At 40.6% G+C, this 23,232-nt stretch overlaps 1 protein-coding gene across 2 annotated transcripts in view; it reads right to left on the bottom strand.

Annotated features, from left to right (window-relative positions):
• LOC143845386 (thermosome subunit gamma) overlaps positions 1–23,232 on the bottom strand; it is a 46,157-nt gene that overhangs the window by 8,380 nt on the left and 14,545 nt on the right. For both annotated transcript variants that reach the window (XM_077353704.1, XM_077353703.1), the window contains exons 3-4: positions 10,014–10,284; positions 8,961–9,247 (exon numbers count right to left, since the gene is read on the bottom strand). In XM_077353704.1, coding sequence (XP_077209819.1) covers positions 8,961–9,247; positions 10,014–10,284 — 558 coding nt within the window. The remainder of the gene's footprint in view (positions 1–8,960; positions 9,248–10,013; positions 10,285–23,232) is intronic.

The following is a 23,232-nucleotide window of genomic DNA, read 5'->3' as shown; positions in this document are numbered from 1 at the left end:
CTCTCCAAGGAATAGATACAAAATATAAAACCTATGGAGATCCTCTTGATAAAATGTGAAAATACAAGTTCAAAGAGGAACAACCTTTGATTCAAAAGTTTAAGCTCACAAAGATAGGATTTAATCTTGCAAAATGTTGTTTAGAAAGGTTTTATCAGTGTATATATAGCCCACAAGAAAATATGACCGTTTGGGGGTAAAACTGTATAAAACAGGATTGAAAAAGTCAACCTGCGCAAGCCCCAACGGCTAGTTCTCCAAGCCGCGGAGGTCGACCGAGGCACGGCGGTTACTCGCCCTTATCGGACTCTTCTTTTTAATTTCAAATTTCATACCGGCGCGGTCGACCGGCCCTATGGCGATCGCCCGGCGAGGACAATCTGTTTGAATAAAAATTCGGCTTAAAAACACTATCGCGGTCGACAGGACTCTAGCGGTCGTCCGCCCAACCCATGTTGAATTGTTTCTGTTTGAAACATAAACATATCCGCAGTCGCCCGGCTTGACCCGGTCGACCGGCCTGCTATTTTTCAACAAGTGCTGGATTTCCAGCAAGCTTGTCGCGGCGCCCGGGATACCCCGGTCGACCAGCCCTGTGTAAAATTTCATTTTTAACTTTAAAATTCAGGGGCTTTGGGCCATGGTCTTTGAGCTTTAGTCCTAGGTTTTCAAACACATTTTTTGGTGTGTGTGTGTGTGTGTATGGTTTTCAAAGGTGTAAAAAGTTAAGTATGAAAATCATTTGAAAACCTTTTGAAAGTACATTTAAACATAAAATCAAGATGACTCTAAATACATTCTAAAAATGATACCATTGAGTCTTCTTGGAATGTATCGGCTCCTTAGCACTTCCTTGGACTTCTTTGGCTTGAGTGAACATCTTCAACTTGATATGGCTCATGTGACTTCTCCTCCAATCTTCAATACATGTTGAAAAGTGCATGAGGTGTCACCATGACTTGTTCAACTCCAAGCTCCTTCTTGACACTTGCTAGGCAACTTGGGATCTTCATCTCGAGCTTCTTGACTTGAACATCTTCAATTGAGGATGTCTTCACTGTAGGTGCAAGCTCTTGATCATTCTGTGTATGGATCTGCAAGCCATGTGTTGAGATGAGTTGTGCAATGGCGATATGACATCAAATTCCTGTATATAACATAACACCTCAAAGCAACACATAAGTCCATAAATGCTAATCAATTTGGGTTTGCTATCATCAAAACAAGAAGGTAAGGTGAATGATTAACCCATGGGAACCCTTGGGCTTACAAGCTCTCCTTCAGAAGTGGAGATCCATAGGATGTAGGAGGATCCGTCCCTCGGCATTCTCGGATCGGGGTCCACAGTGTGTCAAATGTCATAGAAGTTTAATACATACAAGTAGAACAATAGAAGTGTCTTAAGTATTGACTCTTAATGGTTAATACGATGTAAATATGAAAATTATATAAAACAGATAAGTTATATTAGGATAACATGTGTCAAGAATGCCAACAAAACAAAATCTGTGTCAGTAAAACTTGTAAATTTTTTTGCTATCAGTTACATTAATCTTTAACTATTATTCTCTGATGGTGCATCTGACATACTGGCAATATGTCTTGGATTTTGATGTGTCCGATAACCGAAAAGAAGATAACATATATAATCCCTATCCTACACAAATTTATTGACTGCCCAGTGTGCGTATGGCCTTGAAAATCACAATAACACAAAGAATAGTATCAAATTCAAAAGTTTGTCTAAATGGACTCGCCGGCCGGGGGACTGGTTTTGATCATCCTGCAGTTACGATAATTTTAAATGGAGAAGTAAATGCCGATGGTGCCACGGAAAGAAAAGAGGTAAAGTAGCGGGGAAGAAAGAAGAAAGAAACAGAGTCAAAAGAAAATTGCCGTGGCGATCGAGGGAATGGTATTGCTCCTCCTACAATTACTTAAACTTTCAACGGCGGAGTCGATGTCGCTGGTGATCAGGATAAAAAGCGAAATATCATAGCCCCAGCCGATCCGAATATTGCGACCCAGGAGGGAGATAGGTTGCCGGATTCAGGACAGATTGCCCCTTTTGTTGAAGGAGGGATACCGTCCCTGTCGATTTCGGGTCTAGAGGTGAAAACAAGAGTTAATATCCTAAGCACGTGCTTGGTAGGAAAAAGAAAAGACCCGTCTGGATCCATCCAGGATCTATGGCTCTGGGCGAAAAACTGTTAGGACATCCCTACCCTTCCCTGCCCTTCCTTCCTATCAAAGGATGAAGTACTATTTATGTTCCACTCGGAGGAAATGGCCTCCGGAGTCCTAGCCAAGAAAGATGGGGCTTGTGAAAAATGTCTTACTTTCCCTCTCCATCTGGAATCAAGATTTTGTCCAGGGGTCTGACGTGCTGTGGGTTAATATTTATGGCATCCCTTTACAAGTCTGGGCTACCTCAACAGTTGAAGGCTTGGGAAATCTCTTTGGACCGGTCATGGAGATTAAAATGGAAGGTTAACATAATCATTGTATGAGTTTTGTATCGGTCAAAATCCTTGCACGAAGCTGAGTTATCCCTTCGTCAATTTATGAATCTCCAGTCACTGTTATACAGTGGGTATCCTGATTCAGGAGTCAAAGGGGCCTCACTCTGCAGTTGATCATTGGGATTCTTGTGCATTCCAATCAGTCCAAGGACCCTTCCTTTGGCTTAGCCTCTGAATCTTGGGCTGGAAATTCCGGCCGGCCCGATGGCGGCCCGGGAGGAGAATCGACCGGAACCCATTCACACAGTTCAGAACAGAAAAACCATTGGTCCGCCAGTGCGGGATCCCCTGTTTTCAAAATTCAAACCATAAGGAGTATGGGTGGGAAAAGTACAGGGTGCTCCTTCCAAAATTGGGCCTACTTTCCCTCCTCCTTCTGACCAATTGAGGCTGGCGAGGAAAAATTTTAGATTTCCAAAAGGTGTTTTTAGCCTTACATAGTATCGAGATATGACACCTAAGGCCTGTACTGCATCTGGGTGAACAACTGGGATCTCCTCTAGCTTCCTTTTGGTCGAGCTAGATGGCGTGGTTTTAGGGCTTTTTGCAGAAGAGAGGCAGAAAATTGGAAATATCTGTCAGATGGGGATCTTACTACTAACTCTATACTTCGAAAGGCGAAAAAAATTTTGTGGTAGGATGTCTTGAATGATTACTCTGCTTGTTTAAAACTTTATGGTATTTTGGAAAAGTCATGATGGTGGAAAAACTTTTCCTTGAGTAGGGCGGCAGCTCATTTAAGGCGCCTCGGGACATGGAAGGAAGTTTGTAATATATGAGGGTTCTCGCTAAGGAACAGTGCTTGATACCTACGTGAACCTAGTAAGCTTTGCCTTATTACCCCTCGCATTCGAAAAGGCAAATCTTTTGGTCAGGAAATTATGGTGCCATAACCGAGTGTATCCTTAGATTATCGCCCTCGTTCCACGTGCGTTATGGGGGTGGTCTTTTGGTCTTAGGCCTATCACTATCATGCCTGGTTTCTAAGAACCTAAGTCGGTTATCTGTGTATCTCTAGTGTAACTAGTCTGTTGGTTTTCCTCTGAAAGGGTAAGTACAATTTTTATCTAGTTTCAGGAAAATGGTTGCTTCTTCTTCTTCGGACTCTAGAACTTACAAGACTACGGAGAGAGGTTCCGGATTGTTCCGAGTGGTTTCAACATCGACGATGGGTCCGTAGTTTGAAATACAATAGGGCAAAAGCCTCGGTGGAAGCTCCCACCATCCCTGAACAAGTTAAAGGAATTATTAAACGGCAATGGAAGCAATTTCAGGAGGATTATAGGATGATTGCCGAAGATTATTTTCCTTTAACACATACTTATAATATAAAGGACATATGTATACCGGTTTACAAACTTCGTTTTTTCCAAGGTTGCTTGGAGTTCGTGAACAACTTGAGACGTTTGGAATGGGAGGCGCAGCAAACCCTTTGCATTTGAAAGAAATCTAAACTGGTAGCAATCCGGATGACTCCGGTTGAAGAGGTCCCCTACCCGCAGTTCGCTTCAGACTTTTTCTCTGAAGATATGGAATTGGAATTAGACATTGGGATTTTATTGTTGAAGTTGAGCTAGTGTGCATGATAGTTTTTGTGCCAAAGTTACTTCGGATGTTTTGTTTAAAGGGTTTTCATAGACGGTTTCTTGGGAGCTAGAAATCAGTCTCTGGCTGGATGGAGAAAATGTAAATGTGTATCGAGATTTTTTTGCGTAATAGTTTGTAGGGATGGGACTTCTTGGGAATTTTTAGTTTTGGTTTCTTTGGTAAAAGAAGTGAATGTTGGGAAGACGTGGATGGTGGTTGAAAAATGTAGACATCTGGATGCTGTTTTGCTTATCTCTTTTGGACTGGTGTCGGCATGTCGGTCCAGTCCACTTAATATTTTGTAATGTAGGATGGGACTACTGGTCCCAATTGCTATCTTAATATTAATGAAATATGTCGATTTTCAAAAAAAAAATTCAAAAGTTTGTCTGTTACTTGCCGAGCTCGTTCACGAGAGCTTGTAACCCAAGTGGGGGCTTTAGGGTGGTGTGAACTGTTAGCCTTGGTTCTGTCTCAAACGGGCTCAAGGTGCAACTTCTGACTCGCCCCGTCGCCCGTTCTAAGTTGGGCAGTTGAGTTATGTAACTCGAGCAAAGGGACACCGAGCTGGTGTGTGTCATTCCCAACACGCCTCAGAGCTGGACTCAAATCGAACCATCACCTTTTTAATAATAAAAAAAATAAAAAAAGTTGTCTACTTAAATCCTTCCCATTAAAGTGAGTGAGAAATGTTTTCACTTCATGATAATAGACGAACACCACATATGCATAAATAGATAGATACGATACAATAATTAAAAATTAGCAAAATATGCCTATGATGACCTTGCTCGACCCCCCAAACCCTGCCGACCTTTTATGCTCCGTAAAGCCTATTGGGCAGCCTAAGTCATTGAAAAACCTAGTTTTCCACACTTCAAATAAGCAAGAAAGAATAGTTCTCAAGCTAAATATGAGAATCAGCAACTATTACCTGGAATTGTATCAATGTTCAAAACCGTGGAGTCAAATAGGGAAAGATCAGTAAGTCGATTCCCAAGTTCAACTCAGCTGAGTCTCGGAAATCAGTTGTCAATGCCAAATCTATTACTTATATATAAGCTGAATGTGGTATGCTGAGGGTGTGCCACGTGGCACCCCTCTGCAAACCGCATCTTTTCCTTCTTTTTTATTTAACCCTCTTTTTTTTTAACCTTTGCAAACAGCATCTTTTCCTCTCTTTTTTAACCCTTTTTTTTTTAACGCAAAAAACCCAAACCGTTGGGGCTATTCGACGACATGTTTTAAATGAAGAGTCACGATATTATACGAAAGGCTGTTTTTTCCACACCGACTAAATGAAGACTCTTTTTACGATTCTTCCTGAAATTTTACTCATTCCTGCATATTTACCTCTCAATAAATTCAAAGAAAAACGAAATAACTTCTCACCCCTCCATCCTCCTTCGAAAATTAGGGGCTGTTACAATTTCTCATATTCCCGATTTATCTTATTTCTTCATTGAGGGTTTAAAGTGGTTTATTCTCATGCTTTTCCCAAAAGGATTCTATTCTTTCGCCTGAATCTTTCGTCAATTTTGTCTCTTGCTTTTCAAGCCCAATTAAAGGAGTGAAGCAACCCAATTTCAAGCATTCTGAAAAAAACCCATTTTGAAGAACACAGAGTCTATACACAGCATGAGAAGATTAAAACCCATTTTGAAGAATACAGAGTCTATGCACAGCATGCGAAGATTTGGTACACTGCAAGATTCAGTTACAAAACAAATTTTTTGATTGGATTTTTTTTTACTTATTTGATTTCTATATTGTCTGCTTTGGTGAGAGAATTTTATGTATGTCCTTTTATCTTCTTTTTTTTCAAAGGATTTGTTGATTGGATTTTTTATTACTTATTTGATTTATATATTGTCTGCTTTGGTGAGAGAATTTTATGTATGTCCTTTTATCTTTTTTTCAAAGGATTTGTTGATTGGATTTTTTATTACTTATTTGATTTCTATATTGTCTGCTTTGGTGAGAGAATTTTATGTATGTCCTTTTATCTTTTTTTTCAAAGGATTTGTTGATTTTTGATAATCTATTAAAAATGGGAAATTCCATTTTTTCTTTAACTGATCATTGGTGTGGGTCCTTATCTGTACACAGCACGACTGTTGATGTCGGTCTCTATTGTCTGCTCATTTTTATTTGAGAGTTGGTATTGCTACATCTATTTCTATTTCAAATCTAAAGTTTTAGTTGCATTGTGTTTGTTAGTCTGATGCCGGTTCTCAAATGTTTCTCCATAGACACTTTTATGTAGAAAAAAAAATGATTTTATCATTTATTCTTCCCCCAATTTATAAATAAAATCTTGCTGCTGCTGTTGAGGTAAAGGCCATTTTACCACAACATTGAAAATTTATTCCACACCGAAAATTCCTCCCCAATCTATATTGTACGAAAGGCTTTAGATACGGAGGTTTTACACAGAAGACCCTTACATAATCTCATCAGACTCCTGCGTGAGAGACAAAAACGTCCAAGGGGCCAAGTTTTCAGCCTCAAAAGGGGGCAGGAACGAAGGAAAAGTAAGTGATTGAGGAGAGAAATCAAAACAAGATATCTTCTTAATAAATCTACACGCATTCCAATCACCATTCATCTGTTTTTTTTTTGTTTCTTTCCTTTTATTTTCTGATAAACCGCATGCATACATCTCTATCAAGGATTTTTTTATTTTCTGTTTTTTTGGATTAGCATTAATCAAGTTTTCGTCCGTGTTGATTTTGCACGAGAATTTTCCGCACGGCAAGTTATTTTGCATTTCAGTGAGATCAAACCCCTCAACTCACAAACTTTTCGAAAGGTAATATCCCCTATAACAATTTCCGTTACGATTTTTTGATATGCTTTTGTCTATTTAGGAGTTTATCATTTTTTGATATGCTTTTGTATCCTTAGCAAGGGTTTCATATTTTTGCAGTTCCTTGAAGAACCAGATTATTTTTTAAATGTTTTTTACTCTTCCTCTTTCCAATTACGCTCGATTCATGATTATGTCAATTACGTTTCCTATTCTAAAAGAGGTTTCATCTTTTAAAGGGGCCTTCCACCCTAACGCTTCCACTTCCAAAGGAGATATTCCTTCCTGTGTCTTTTTTCCCACCCTCCCATTTCTATTGCCCCAATTGACAAATGCATGTACAATTAACGACGCAATTTCTTCCAGGCAGGGTGTTTTTCTCACGCATATAAGGCGTCAGGCATTTAGAAGGTGAAGACAAGTCAACATAGGTGACTGCTTTTTCATTTTCTTTGATGGGCTATGTGAAATACCACAAACAATATTAAGGTATCTATCCCAAATATCTTTGTTTATGAAGTTCTAATGGCGTGCAGTATATTTGTATTTGGACATATCAATTTTTTATTTTATTTCCTTTTTATGTATATAGATTTGTTCTCATGGTTTTTTTGTTCTGCTCCTACCTAATGAGTATGTATATGTCACTACTTTTTAAGTGATGATATTCCTTTGTTCGGACCCTGTTTGGATTGCAAGAATATTTTGGGAAACTTTGGAAAAGAATTTTTTTTTTCAGAATTTCCCGATTTTACATTGTTTGATTACGCATGAAAGAAAGAGTAAACCAGTTCAGGTTTTATTTAAAGGGACCTCAATTTTTAATGAAATCCCTCTAAATAAGCCATAAGAATTTCTTTTCAGAGGTTCCTGATTTGCCATTGTTTGATTGCACATGGAAAAAAGGTAAATTGAACCACCCCAGTTCAAGTTTTATTTAAAGGTACCTTCAATCTACAATGAAATCCCATTAAATAAGGCATAACCATGTCATTTCCTTATAAATTGTTGAAATGAAAAAAATTCCCTAATTTTTTTTTCATCAATCCCTTTTTCTTTCAATCCAAACAGGGCCTTTCTCACTATTTAGAAAAGTTTGGAAAAGAAATTCTATTATTTATATTCATATGCAAAACTGATTGTTTTTCATGGGGCGATTGATCTTTTAGATGTTTCTCTATCATTTTCATTTATTTTCCCTCCCAAACATGGCATCGTAGCTCTCTTTTAGCACTACTTTGCATTTTTGCAAACCATGTGCTTGAAGAAATGTCTCTATGAGATTTCCTTCTATTCCAATGAAATGAGCCTTTTACTTTTCAATGCTGCTTATCCGCATCATTTCATCTCAATTCAGGAGAAGAAGTGTATTCATGAATTTGAAGCCTTTACTGGATTTTGGTCAATTTCATGTTTTTTTTCCCTCCCTTTTAAAATGTTTTCCCTCATCTTTTTTTTGTTGGAGTGTCACGAAATTTAGTTTTTATTTTCACATAAATTCTTTTTTTTTTAAAGCAAAGTGATTGAATGCTTATTTTCTCAATCTTAGATATTGCCTTCATTCTATATTATAGGTGGATCATATACATATTTAAATATTTATTTGATTGATTGAATATACCTTCTATGATTGTAGAGCAACTTGGTTGGATTCTGGATGCAATTGTTTAAATATTCTACCCAAAGAGTGTTTGGTCTATTTTTTATGGTTGCATGTATGATTCTATAATTCTGTGGTTTATTTCTTTTTTAATTACCAATTTCTTTGTACATTTAGCTTTTCTTTGTTTTATTTTTATAGGGTTGTCAACATTTATCCTCATGTATCTCTTTAATTTTTAAATAATTTTAAAGCATATTTTTTACTCGCCCCGTGCATCGCACGGGTCTGCAACTAGTTTGTATAGAATAACAACAAACTCATTACAAGAGCATGCCCAAATTAAGTCAGCTCGAATGAGTTCCGAATTGGTAGATGAACTTCAAAACATTGATTGTAGGCACTTATTGGTCTCTAAATGAGAAGAGTTATGTTTACATACTCGGAGGTTAGCCGCTTTGCCAAGAAGACCTTCATCGCGGCTCCAAAATCAAGTCTGGACAGTGCTTCTAACTCTGGATAATCAGAAGCCTGATTTTCTTCTTGTGCACAGATGCCCCCAATGATGAGAAGGCCAACAAGTGGCATAGGTAGTACGCGGGTAGCCCATAAAAGCTTGGATCTCCAAGGTCCGAGGTCTTCTGAGATGGGAGGGGCTAGCACCATGACTTTTATGGATCTAAGAGTCATGTCTCTTGCAAATGTGAAGAAGCTCTCTCCTCTTTCAAGCTAAAAGAAATGACAGTAGCATCATGTTCTCTACTTTAGGCTTCGTTTGGTTGCAAGTAAAAAAAAATTCCATTGAATTTTTGTGGAAAAAGGGAGGAGACAAGGGAGGGGACAAGCATTTATTAGACAAGGGTGTCATTATGAGTGGAGAGAGAGGGAAGAGAGAGAAAGAGAGCACCATTCCCTAGAAAATTACATGGGAGACTTCCAAGGAATGCTGATGTCACCTTCCTTTTTCCACAAAAATCCATTAATCCAATGGATTTTTGTTTTTTACTAGCAACCAAACGAAGCATTAAGGTGATAAAATTTTCATGGAATGCAAAATGTCACACTAATATTTTTTTTCTAGCAATAAAATACCAAAGACTACTCAGAATTCCCAAGCGGCAAGAATATATAATGCTGCCTAAATAGAATTAAACAGAAAATAGAAAACTACTTTTTAAGGAAGAGAAATATAAAGCACTGTCACAATAGAATATATTATGTGTTCAGAATAATCCACAATACTTGAAAATAACTGTCCATGATCATAGCTTTTTACACCAGATGTGTAGCTATGTCAAGTTTTGAAGTGACTCAGGTATTTTTATTTCGTTTGATGATAATGAAAAGTCAGACACTAGTTAGGGAAGTTCCCATATTCCATGAATTTGAGGTAGTGGAGCATTCTGGGAACATTATTAAAAGGAACCTAAGGCATTTCAACTAGTTAATGGGTATTCATGCACAGAAACCAAAAGCACTGTAGAACTGAAAATACCTGAAGTAACTTGAAAGTCTCATAGTCAAGGTCTGCATGGTACCAATTGTCTCCTTGGTAATCAAGACAGTCTAATTGGAAATATAGCGTAAGAACTCTAGCCATTTGTCTTTGAATGCATCCGATAATATTGAAGCCACGAGAGCGTGAACCTTTGAGCTTTTTGGTAGAGGTTGGATTCCTCCTACTCGCTAAACTCTCCCTGCTGGCTACCATCTCATAAAGGACACAATCATAAGGTTCGAGTTCCTTTTGGAGGGCCACAAAGTACCTGAGTGTTGAATTCAGTGTCATTCCAAACTAAATTTTCAATAAAAAATAAAATTCATTCAGATAGGAGCAGAAGAAATAAGGGAAAAAGATTATGCTAATAGAATAGAAAAATACATATGCCACATGCAGTCATATTCAGAGAGAATTTGATCCTAATCCTAAACAAGTTCTGGCACTGACTGTAAACTTGATGGAGTACTAGAAAAACTCAGTTGAGTTTACTTGAACAAGTCTTTTTTTTTTTTTTTGAAAATTGACAATTTCATTGATACTATGAAAATTACATTGGGGACCAGGGGTCCCTACTTGCATTACATAGAATCAATTAAGGGTGGACATGAGCATACTCCTAAGCCAGAAAAACCAAAAGAAAAGATCTTCCGGGCCAACCGCTACAGGTAGGTCCACACTTCCATACGCTACCACCATGCCGAATAACTATTTCACTTCCCTTTCAAATTCTTCATCTACTAAACAAGCCGAGAGTACCTTCACCATTCCCCCTTCCTTTCCTTTACACTGCCCAATGGTCTCAATAACAAGTGCCATATTTGTGGGCCCCATCAAGTCATATGTGTGACATGCCATGTCACACAGACTTCTCCACCACTTTCTAGGGGACAAAACTAGCCCCCACACATCAAAAGACCCAGGTCCCACAAGTCTTCTCTGATAGTGAAGATATTTCCAGTCTTAAAACATCAATACCCACTCCCCATTCCTCAACTCCAGTATAAAAACCTTTGAATCGAACTTACAACTTCTTCCCAGTCAGAAGTATCTAAGAAACAAAATGAGATAAGAGTTTGGCCCTCTAAATCCTGGAAGATTCTACCAATTCCCATGCGGCCTGGAATAATCCAGGCCGATGATGATTATTCCGACCCCAAATACCGTTAATGACATTCTCGCCCACTCCATGCAGTTTTGATTCAATAATAGCAGAGTTATCCGGTTTTCTCCTACGGTAGATCTCCTTTGCCACTTATAGCTTCCTCTCCATCCCCAGCCCCCTAGTGTTCCAGAGTCTTTATTTTCGAACACAAGGGCATCGCCCAAAGAAACCTTTCGACCTCGCCCACTGCAAGGTTTTATATTTCTTTTTCCCCCTTCCCGAAATTTTCTGTTTTTGACAACCCGAACGATCCCTTTTTTCAATCTCCTTAAACAACTTACGTGTAACCCTCACATTCTCCTTATACAACATACCTAGGTCAGATACCTCCAATCTTATTCCACCCTGCTTTGGTTTATATATTGAATGCAGCAGAGGAGATTCATTTGCCTCGGCCCCCCTATCTTCCCTGAATATCAGCGCTTGATCATTAGCGAGGTGCCCATGTGCAATAGTTATATTCGCAACAATTGAGGCATGCCATGATGCTTCCAAAATTCCACCACATGCCTCTACAAGTTTGCATTCTGGTGGTTCGCCACAATTTTCAACAAATCCTCCTACGTTTCCTTCGACTTCATTCCGCTCCACCTGATGTACTTCTGCCCCCCGAGACTCCTCCTCAGACTGAATCTGTTCCTGCAACTCCGTAGCCAACTCGATGGATTTCCCTAGGACAAAGCACCTATTTTCCTCTGTATCATAGACCTCGACAAGAATCTCCTGGAAGTCCAGTGCTTCTTTGGACACATCGTAAGGGTTATAAGCCTCCAACTCCAGCTGTGTTCTGTTGCAATTGTCCCATATAGTATCGACCCTTCTACCCATAACATAGGAACTGAGACATCTCCCGGCAATTGTTCTATCCAGACCAACTGAATGGTCAGGGATCAGCGCCTTCTTTGTAATTGTGTCTCAGAGCGAGTCATCAATTCTCTGACATACAGCATCGGCTGGTATCTCTGAGGGCACGCCCTGACAACAACCACTTATAATTACCTCCGACAGAACCCCAGATGGGATTCTTCTCCGCAAATATTCCGTTGACGTACAGGGCCCAACATTGCAACCAGTAGAATTTTCCAACAATCCGACATTATTATTGACTAACTGAATCAGATGTTCTCTCAGCCCACTAAGAGGCCCACACCCATGGCCCAACGAGTCATCCATGGGTCCGTTAGCAAAAGAGTCGACTCTTGTATTCTCAATCTCACGTACACAAAGTATGCTTTCACGTGGGACTCCCCGCAATTCTTGAATACCGTCATTGGAAAATCCAAGAAATTCTCATTAAAACCTCGATAGTTGTATTCCATACGACACGAATCTCCTAAACTGACCTCCCGCCCATTATTCGCTTCTGGCCTTTCAACACGTGCCACTTGATTTTGAAATTCAAAACCATTTCTAACCTGCACCCTGAATCTAACTTGCGCCTGTAAAAGTGCGCCCTCCAGCCCTTCTCTATCGTGCGCCCCCAACGGCACATTCCTCTCCTCCGCCAGCCCGTCTGATCTCCAGGAGGAGCCATCAACACCATATTCATCATCCAAGGCCACTGAATCACTATTGTCCAATAAGCTCACCCTCTCAGCATTTTCATGGTTCGGGAAAGCTTTTGTCCATTTTGCCCACACCGTTGTCCCCTCGATACAGACCGGAATAGCTACCACCACCGAGCATTCAAAGCTAGTTACAATTTGAATCTTAGCCCTCGAGTAGCCCCTTCCTGATTTACATGAAGCGTACGATTCGATCACCCTACCAATCTTGCTACCGATTTTGAGAAAATTTTCTAAACACCAGGCATGAGAAGGTATACCATAAATGCTCCACCAATCCACCTCTTCCATACAGTCAAACTTTTTCGTCCATGAAAGCTCCACAAACGGAGAGTTTCTTGCTGCTGCCCACACCACTTGGGAATCAACCATAGATGCCTCTGACTCCAGAATAATCATCACTTCCAGGTCATCAATCTTATATGCCTTCACCGCTCCCTCCGACACCTTTCTCTTCCTAAGCCAATCTTCCAGAGCCTGAATGTTTCCCGACCAGCCCAACCTGATTTTCCCCCACGAACTCCTGTTCGTACCTTTAATAGACGCCATCGGCACAATATCTCCATTTTCAGGATCTCCCAACACAATATTCTGGCATGAGGCTTCAGGAACCTTCCAAGAGTTTCCTTCTGTTACATCATCTGGAGCCCTTCTTGCCTTCTTTTTTTTTCATAAGAAATTGGCTCAATCCTCACTCTTTCATAGTTCACATCCAGAGATGGCCATATCTTACCACATCCCCAGCACTCTACCCGCCTTCTAAAATTGTGGATTCCACATTTGCAGCATTTCCAATCCCCAAGCTTTTCACGGTCTCTTTTCTTTCATATTAGCGCTCTCTGTTCCCTAGTAGTTACAACGGCCATCTTCTCAAAATCCATCTAGACCATTTCACCTTTTAATCAAGAGGAAGTTTTGTGTCAGATTCTTTGGTATTAAGGGTCTAATAAGGAAAGGCAAGTAAGTATGTTAGACCAAGTACGGAATTTTTGTGTATTCTTCTTCTTTCCTCTTCATGATTGTTAGAAAGGGCGGAAAGATAGTTTAAAACCTATGGTACCTAATGAAGCTATCTTTTTTCTATTCTTTCCCTCATATGCCTGAACTCTGAACAGGATGCCATGCTTTAGTTCTTTATGATTGTTACGAATCCGGTAAAACTTAAGAGAAAACTACTTGTGGGATTGGTTGCTGTACGACTTAGTATTGTTTGTATTCCAGGGAAACAACTGATGCTCAAGGTAGCAGAGATGGTCCCCAGACACCATAGGAGGACCAATAAACAGGAGCCTTCAACAACCTCAACTGCAACAGGACCTTCAAAGTCGGGAAAGAGTGAAATAAATAAGAAATAATCAGTTTGCTTTTCCAAATGCCGATTTTACTTGAACAAGTCTTGAGCTTCATTAAAGGTAATGTAAGAATTTCAGACCACAAAAAGCTTGATGGTGTCTCATCAGTTCAAAAAAAAGTTTGATGGTGTATCACTTGCACTCACCTCAAGAATTAGTTTTTGCCAGTTGGAAGGTTCGGCTACTAGTGAGCTTGAGTGCCCTTTCAGAAAGGAGGAAGTTACTGTGGCCCTGCTTTCATTACAAGGCGACAAAGTCCAAAGTCTGGACAGGTTTTGCTTGGAATTTTTCCTTTTATTCTAGGAGTTTATCAAAGATGATATTGTGGTGTTCAATGATTTCTTTGAGGGCCTTCAGTTGGAGAGGAGTATTAGGGCTACATTCATTTCTCTCACCCCAAGATGGATGGTGCTGTCAGGATTGTTGATTTCCAGCCCATCAGCCTGATTGGGAGCGTATATAAGACCTTCGCTGAGGTGTTGGCGAATCGATTAAGGAGAGTTTTGGAAGGCCTGATATCAAAAAATCAAATTCAACTCATCCATAGTACGCAAATTTTAGATGGGGCCCTGATTGCTCATGAATGTTGTGGACCTCTGTCACAAGAGTTGAAGAAGAGAATTCCTCTACAAGGTTGATATAGAAAAAGCCCACGACAAAGTGGAATGGAGATGTCTTGATCATACCTGAGCAGGATGGAGTTCAGTATTAGATGGAGAACATGGATGAGAAATTGTGTTTTTCCTACTTGGTGCTCAGTTCTGGTTAATGGTTCGCCTCAAGGATTCTTCAAGACTTCAAGGAGAATTTGTCAAGTGTATATGACGGAAATGTTGAGTAGGATGTTGGAGAAATCCAAAACTTAATTTGATTGGGAGTTTTAGAAAATGGGTGGAAGTCGCAGAAATTTCCCACCTTCATTAGGGGGATGACATGCTTTATTTTGCGAGGTGGACTTGGGGAAGGTTAAAAAATATGAAGAAGGTTCCTAGATGTTATGAGGCAGTTACTGTGTGATGTATAAATTTCTCCAAGTCAGTTCTGATGGAGATCCACTTAAGTGCGGAGGAAGAATTGAGTTTTCCAACGCCCTTGGATGCAATAAAGGGCTTCCAGCATGTTTTGGTACTCTTCCTAAAAGTCTTCAGAATCAGGTAATTGAAAGAGTGGAAAGAAGACACTCTCCGGAAGAAGAGCTTGCTTTCCATTGAGGGGAAAATCACATTAATCAAGGCGGTTCTTCTAACGTTCCCTTCCTCTACGTGTCTCTGTTTTGCTACCCCATATCTGTTATTAACCATTTGGATCCATTTCAGATAAATCTCTTGTGGGATGATAAAGAGGACAAGAGAAAATTCCACTAGTCAATTGGGATGAAGTGTGCCACCCTAAAGACCATGGCGTAATTGGTATCATAATGCTTAGAGCTATTAATAAGGCATTACTTGGCAAATGGTTGTGAAAGTTGGAAAGTATGACGGCCTGATTTGGAGAGTTGTGATTGTTGAGAAATATCGCTTAATCATTGGGGGTTGGAATTCAATTGATAAATATAGATGGTTGGCCTTCACGATTTGGAGAGATATTATGAAAATCTCTTCTCAGTTCCATAGTGACATTCACTTTAGAGTTGTATGTGGGAGGAGAATTGGGCTTTGGATGTATCATTGGTCCGAGTCGAGAGCTTTTGTTGAATTCTCCAACTTGGCTAGATTGGGTACTAATCGGAACGCTTTGTGAGCAATTGTTTGATGCGTAGAATGAGAACATTTCTGTAGGAACTTTTTTCACAGAGAGCTTGCCAGAGTAGCAAATCTTAAAGTTGAACTACATTTACAACCGCAACATGGATAGGAGGGTTTGGATGTAGGAGTCGAATAGGAGGTACGCAGTTCTATCCTTCTACAGACACTTCATTCTACTACTTCCTCCCATGCTAGGAAAAGCTTGGAAGATTCATGCACCACATAGGGTTTGTGCATTTTGCTGGACTATCTTTCTTAACAAAATTCTAATGGTGAACCACCTTCTTACGCATAAACGCCAAATTGTTAATCACTGTGCTTTATGCGTTGCGGATGGTGAATCAGTTGGTCACACAGATTTGAAGTCGATTTGATCTTCCCTTTTCATATTACGGACTTGCTTGAGCAATAGTTCATTGCTCTTGAGCCAGTTAAGAGCTGTGTTCTTTAGGGGATACCCTACGCAGCAATCATCGGGAATCTTTTAAGAAAAATGAATTGCAGAGTTTAGGAAGGAGTCACGAAAAAAGGTCAGATCGATTCAGCAACAAACTTTACATTCCATCGCCCAATAGGAAGTGGTCCATCCATTTTTCCATGATTACTTGGAATCTTCCTTTCAGGGATTATGGGATGAGATCATCTTAGTCATATTAAGAAGGAAAAGCAGAACCCTAAATGGGTTCCTCCGCCTAATGGATTTTATATAAGCTGAATTTTGATGACTCCAATTTAGGTAAGTATGCCTTTTATCTAGCCCAATTGGAATCCAAGACTCTAACATGGAGACAGTGCCAGCTCTTCTAGCACATCTTTTTAATCAGGATCTTCTTAATGCCTTAATTGATGAAGTGGCTCTCTCAAGGTCATTAGATGGGTGAAGGAATGGGAGTGTTACACATGGCATTTTGCCGATGAAATTGAGGAAGTAAAAGACATAATGGTGGACCACGCGATAGTTTTTCAGCATACGTGGCGATTGGCGAATTTTGGAGCCAATAATCTTGCCCGTTCGGAGCTACCAAGATAGGTCTTGAGATCTTTGATTTTTCCCCCTTGATGTTGGGAAGGGATTATTGTAGTTTTTTTCATTGTTTGCTTGGAGCTACAAAGATAGGTCTTGAGATCTTTGATTTTTCCCCCTGGATGTCGGGAAGGGATTATTGTATTTTTTTCATTGTTTGTTTGGAGCTACCAAGATAGGTCTTGAGATCTTTGATTTTTCCCTCTTGATGTTGGAAAGGGATTATTGTATTTTTTTCATTTCTTGTTCTCTGCTTTGCTTGTTTGGACCACCTCAATCACCTTGTAGCTTCCTTTTTTATCAATGCATTTATCCATTAAAAAAAAGCTTTTAATGGTGTACTTGAAAACACAATAATCCAACTACAAGATATGGGTTTTAAAGTACAAAGAGACGTCAAGTACTCAATTGAGTTCCACTTCACTCTTGTCCAAGTCAAGTATCGAGTTTGCAAACCTTCATCAAAGGTGTTTTATAAATGACTGGTCCAAGGAGACAAGTTAAAGCTAAAAATTTAGAAAATGTGCTTTTTGAGTTGACTAAAGAGTTTTTTCCTTTTCTGTCTTTATTATTTTTATTTTTCTTTTACTTCATGGCCTGGTACTGAATTGTGTTGCACGGTTTTGCTTTTTCTTATTGAAAAACACATCCATATTCATTTTTCCACCATTTCCAACATGAGAGCCAAGCCATGATTTAGCCGACACTTTGAATTTATTGCCGACACACATGTCGTGTCGTGTCTAACAGGACACCGGTGTCTACACGTGTAGACACTCCTTTCGACACTTGTAAATGTACTGCTAGAAGTGCCGAGCTTCATGTAGGTGTGTTGACACAATTTTGTACCGCATCAAGTGTGACATTCTGTTTTATTATTGAAAAATGTGTTTACCTATTTTATCATTATATCTTCTTATATTATAAACTCTTCTTTCAGCTCTTCTTTAACTAATATTTCTTGTTATATCTCCTCTCCAAAACCTAAAACCCCAAAACAAACTCGTATTCCAATATTATAGTTAGTGTTTCGTATTGGTTTTTCTATGTTCCCGTTACTGGTTTAGTAGTGTCCCCATTTCTAATCTATCTCATTTCACGGACCTTCTTTGGTTAAAGAAATAATCTAGAGTTGGTGGTGTTTTGATCCTCTTCAGAAGACAATCAAAATGGGGGTTCATGGGGTACTTCCCTCCTCGGAAGTTGGTAGTGGATCTCTTCGGTGACTTTCGGGTGGGTCGTAAGCTGCTTGCAGTGTTTCTGAGTTGGGCGGTAGAGGAGTGGGGTTTCGCTGCCGGTGAGGTCCTCTCGAGGTGGTGGTGTTTTGATCCTCTTCTCTTGGTGTTTCTTCTAGTTCAGCCATTAACTCCTCCCACTCAGAATCGGATTCTGAAGTCTCTATTGCAGAGTCTTCAACTTCGTACACATTAGGCTCATCGAGTTCTTCTTCTATGTCTTCGGTATTTTCTTCGAACTCATTCTCTATTTCTGAGTCTTCACTGGTTTCGGTACTGGATCCTGGTGGTTCTTCCCAAAGGAGTGGCCTGCACATTTTTTTCTGGATTGGGTTTGGGTGGATATCTTTTTGCAATGAGAAGGCTGGATGATGGAAGGGCGTATGAGTTTTCGCCTGGAAAGTCTAGAGCAATCGGATGGGACTTTTCTGGTGTGGCCACCGGTGCTAATAGGATCCCCTTAGGAGGTGATCATGCCAATAGAAATTTACCTAAAAATTCTTGGGCTCTTGTTGAGAATAGGAGGTCTAAAAGAATTGATAGGATATCCAAGCGTAGAATGGAGGGAGGCTTGGGAGATTGGAGATGCTGTAAATGTGGGTTTAGAAATTTCCAAAGAAGGAAGGTTTGTTGGGATTGTAAGAAAATTTGGTCAAGCTTGGATTATAGCTTTCCACCTTACCAGAGTAGGGTTGCCCAGGAAGGAGGAAGTCAGAAAGAGGTCAATCAGGTGGAGGAGATCCAGGATGAGGCCATCCCAACCTTGAGAGCTGCAAGATTTGAGCCTCAGACATCAGAGGGAGTGAGATTCAATTTGGAAGTCGTCCCTCTGCAATCTATTAGTAATGCTGAGTTAGGTATTTGGGGTAGAGTTACTCCCAGGTGGTCAGGGGACTTAAAGGGTATGGAGAGGTGGTTGAGAAGTAGGAAGGGTATTAACTGTGAAGTTATTGTGTACAAAATTGCAGAGTCGGAGATTCTAATTTCTTCTCATATGGGTGTGGATAGATATCAACTTATAAATGTCTGGAAAAACGCAATAAATTCTCCTTTTATGGAGCTTTTACTATGGGATCAGAAGTTCAGCTCGGAGGGGTGTATATATTGGTGGAGCATAGAAGGGGTGCCACCTCAGGCATGGTGTGAGGAGAATTTCCAAAGGATTGGGGAAACAATCGGCAAAGTGGTTGAAATGGGTCCTTCATGTCAAGCTGGAAAGGGTTATTCCATTGCAAGGGTGCGAATTTCTGTAGCAGGGAGTGTAGGTAAGAAGTTGCCTCTCCAAGTATCTCTGGATGGGGCCGTCAGATGGGTGAGAGCTTGGAAGGAGGAGGAAGTAGAGAGGATGGATCTTGATGAGTTTAGCTCTGGTAGCGAGGGTTTAGAAGATGAAGAGGATGTTGTGGGGGATGTCTCGGAGGCTGTAACAAATTCTGAACGTATGTTCTCTGGGGAGGAGGAGGTGAATTTGATCGGAGAGGAGCTTTCCGGTACTGAGGCAGTCCCGGTGGAAGAGGAGGAGTATGTTAGTGCAATGGACTATCCTGCGTTGCATGAGGCGCAAGATAGACCAGGGACACATGGCGGAGTTTTTGAATTTCAAAATGGTCTATCCCTTGTAGGGTACAGATGGCGCAGCATCTGTGGAGGGAGAAATGGCAGTTCTGAATTGGTGGACCCCATCTGTCAAGTTAATAGCTTCTTTGATATTATCGAAGCTCCTTCTCTAAGACCTTCTCAAAAGGCAGATTTTATTTCCCATCGGGAATCGAGTCAAGATATCTATTCTGGAGGGGCTTGGGAAGTGGGCTTTTTGTCGCCTGTAGTGGATTCTGGCCCTCGGGTTGTGGCCCATTTATTTGAAGATGGGATGTGTGGGCCCAGTCATAAGGGGTTTGGGTTAGAGAGCAGCAATAATGAATGGTGTGATTCGGACTCTCCTGTTAGCTATTCAAGTCCGGAGAATTTTATATCAAAATCTTTCAGGTTCCGTCGTTATTTCTCAGGAGTTGGAGATGGGGATTTTTATCTCTTTCATGCTCTTCGTTCTCACCAGAGGATAGGATCTGAGATTAGAGTTTCCTTCCAAAGGTTGGAGCACGGAGGCTGGTGTTTCGAGAGTTGCTCTGGCAGAAGTGGCTTCGCATCTTAATTTCGATTCGGAACAAGAGGACGATAGCACCTTGACGATCGAAAAGAGAATCGATGGGAGCAGCTTCCAAGGGGGTCTGGGATTGTCCGTGGAAGTAGTAAAGGAGGTCTGTGATCAATTTAACCAGGTCGTTCCTAGTTTTTGTGTGCGTTACGGAGCTTGGGTTGCAGTGATAGTGGGACGCAACGGTTTTTGGACTAATTAGGAAATAGGGAAACCAGATTTGGTTATCAGAGTTGATAATCTTGTTAATCCTGAGCTGGAGAAATTAAACACGTTTTCCTCTATTAAATTGCCAGTAGAAGCGAAGCTCCGGTTGAATCTTCCCTCTGATGGTGTGGAGATGCAGGGTTTCAGGAGAGGTATCCAGAAAAAGAACCAAAGTTATTCTAGACAGCAGAAGCTCTGTCAGGTGGAAACCATTCAATCTCCTCAAGATTTGGTAAAGGGAGTAAATTATGATCTCTCTGTAAAGGGGATGGGTTCCATTAGGGATCCTTTGGAGATATCTGAAGCTTCTCCGAGTGAAACTGTAGGAGACAAATCTCATAAGGAGGAAGTTGATGGTTTTGTCAGTCATACTCTGGGGGTTAGTAAGGAACTGGGTGTGGTTTATGCCGAATCTGAGGAAGATTTTATTTCTGAAATTCAATCAGCTGAGATGAGAGATTCAGTGAATAAGGAGTCATTGAGCAAGGGGACCGAAGATTCTTCAAGAAGGAAAGTTAGAGAATTACAGAAGTTAAGGATGGATTTAAATTATGCTAGAGAAGTGGAAATGAAGGAGTCGTCTATTGATCAGAAGAGAAGAAAACCTAGTGGTAGGAGGGGGAAGCGGTCTGCAAAATCTGGTGTGTGATAAAGATTCTTTCTTGGAATGTTAATGGCCTGAATCATCAGGATAAGCGAATTCAAGTTAAGGATTTGGTTAGAAAGTTAAAACCGGATCTTATTTGCTTGCAGGAAACAAAAATGGAGGTTGTAAATAGAAGTGTTGTGAGAGGGTTGGGAGTGCAAGCGGAATGGGATTTCTCCTTTGTGGGCTCATCCGGAGCTTCTGGTGGGATTTTAGTAACTTGGAATGAAAATGTCTGGAGAAAATAGGATGAATGGAGGGGTAGGTTCTCTTCGTCGGTGGCCTTAAAAAAGGAAGAGGACAATTCGATGTGGCTGTTTTCAGGGGTTTATGGGCCGGTCCTTAGAGTTGAGAAAGGCCTGTTTTGGGAGGAATTGGAGAAGGTGCGGGAGTCTAGTTCTATACCTTGGTATATTGGGGGGGACTTCAATGAGGTTAAAGAAGTGGGAGAAAGATTGGGTTGTGTGAGATCTAACGTAAACATAAAAGCTTTTGCTGATTTTATTGCAAAATTCGAGCTAATTGATATTCCTTTAGCGGGAGCTTCATTTACATGGTCTAGGGGTCCTAGCAAGAGTCGTCTTGATAGATTCCTTATGTGTGCTGAGTGGCTGGATATGGTTCCTGAAAGCTTTAATAGAGCCCTGGTGCATTCGGTCTCGGATCATTGCCTTCTTCTTCTGGATCCGCATCTAGAGTCTTGGGGCCCTCCTCCCTTTAGATTCGAAATGGCTTGGCTTAAATATCCTAACATAGAGGACAAATTGGGAAATTAGTGGTCTTCGTGTAGTGTGGAGGGTCCAGCAGATGTGGTAATTGAGAGAAAACTCAGATTTGTCAAGATTAAATTAAAAGCTTGGTCCAAGGAACAACATCATCTGGATCAGGGTAGGAAGTTGTGGCTGGAAAGTCGATTAAAAGAATTGGTAGCTCTAGAGGAATGTGGGTTAAGTTCAGAGGTAGAATGGGAAGAGTTGGGGAAAGCAAAGCAGGAACATAACGTGTTGTTGTTGCGGGAAGAGATTTCTTGGAGACAAAAATCAAGGGTGAAATGGCTGGAGGAGGGAGATAAGAATACAGCTTACTTTCATGCAATGGCTAGTGCTAGAAGAAGGACGAATAGGATCGAGTCTATCTCAGTGAGTAGAATACTGTTGCATTCTAAGGAAGAGGTTTCCTCGGCTATTGTTGATTTTTATGCGACGTTATATGCTTCAGAAGGAAGTTTGTGCCATATCCCTGAGGGAGTGGAGTTCAATAGCCTGAATATGGAGGCAAGCGCGAAATTGGAAAAACCTTTTGAGGAAGAGGAAATTGAGAAAGGGTTGTTCTCGATTCCCAAAGATAAAGCACCTGGTCCTGATGGCTTCTGCTTAGCTTTTTTCCAAGCTTGTTGGCCGGCTGTTAAAAGTGACATCTTTCGTTACTTCAAGGAGTTCTATGATGGTATGGTTCTTGATAGGGGCACAGGGGCTACTTTTATAACTTTAATTCCCAAGGTTAAAGGGGCCTCCAAGGTGTTTGATTTCTGTCCAATCAGCCTGGTTGGATGCCTGTACAAGGTTTTGGCCAACGTGTTAGCTGACCGGATTAAAGTAGTGCTTCCTTTTGTAATTTCAGATAGTCAGAGTGCTTTTGTCAGTAAGAGGCAAATTCTGGATTGTTCTCTAATTGCGAATGAAGTCATTGAATCATATTCAAGAAGTGGATCTGAGGGCGTGTTATGTAAGCTAGACATGGAGAAAGCCTATGATAGAGTGGACTGGGACTGTCTGGACTATCTTCTGGGGAGGATGGGTTTCGGAAATCGATGGCGAGGTTAGATGGGACAATGCATCTCCTCGGCACGATTTTCTGTTCTGGTTAATGGGTCGCCAAAAGATTTTTTCAAGTCTTCCAGGGGGTTAAGGCAAGGGAATCCTCTCTCTCCCTTCTTTTTGTAATTGTTACGGAAACCCTCAATCGATTGATGGTAAAAGGAAGTAGCAAGGGGTTGTTTGAGGGCTTTATCATTGGTCGCAACAGAGTAGAAGTGTCGCTTTTGCAATTTGCTGACAACACCATTCTGTTCTGTGCTCCTGACAGGATGAAGATTTTAAACTTCAAGGCTTCGCTAAGATGC

This window comes from Tasmannia lanceolata, unplaced genomic scaffold (genome assembly GCF_043159265.1).
Source record: "Tasmannia lanceolata isolate RefF3 unplaced genomic scaffold, GAP_Taslan_0.1 ptg000015l, whole genome shotgun sequence".
In the NCBI taxonomy this organism is placed as follows: Eukaryota; Viridiplantae; Streptophyta; class Magnoliopsida; order Canellales; family Winteraceae; genus Tasmannia; species Tasmannia lanceolata.
The sequence above is the reverse complement of the archived record's forward strand: the minus strand, read 5'-3'. Positions and strand labels throughout refer to the sequence as shown.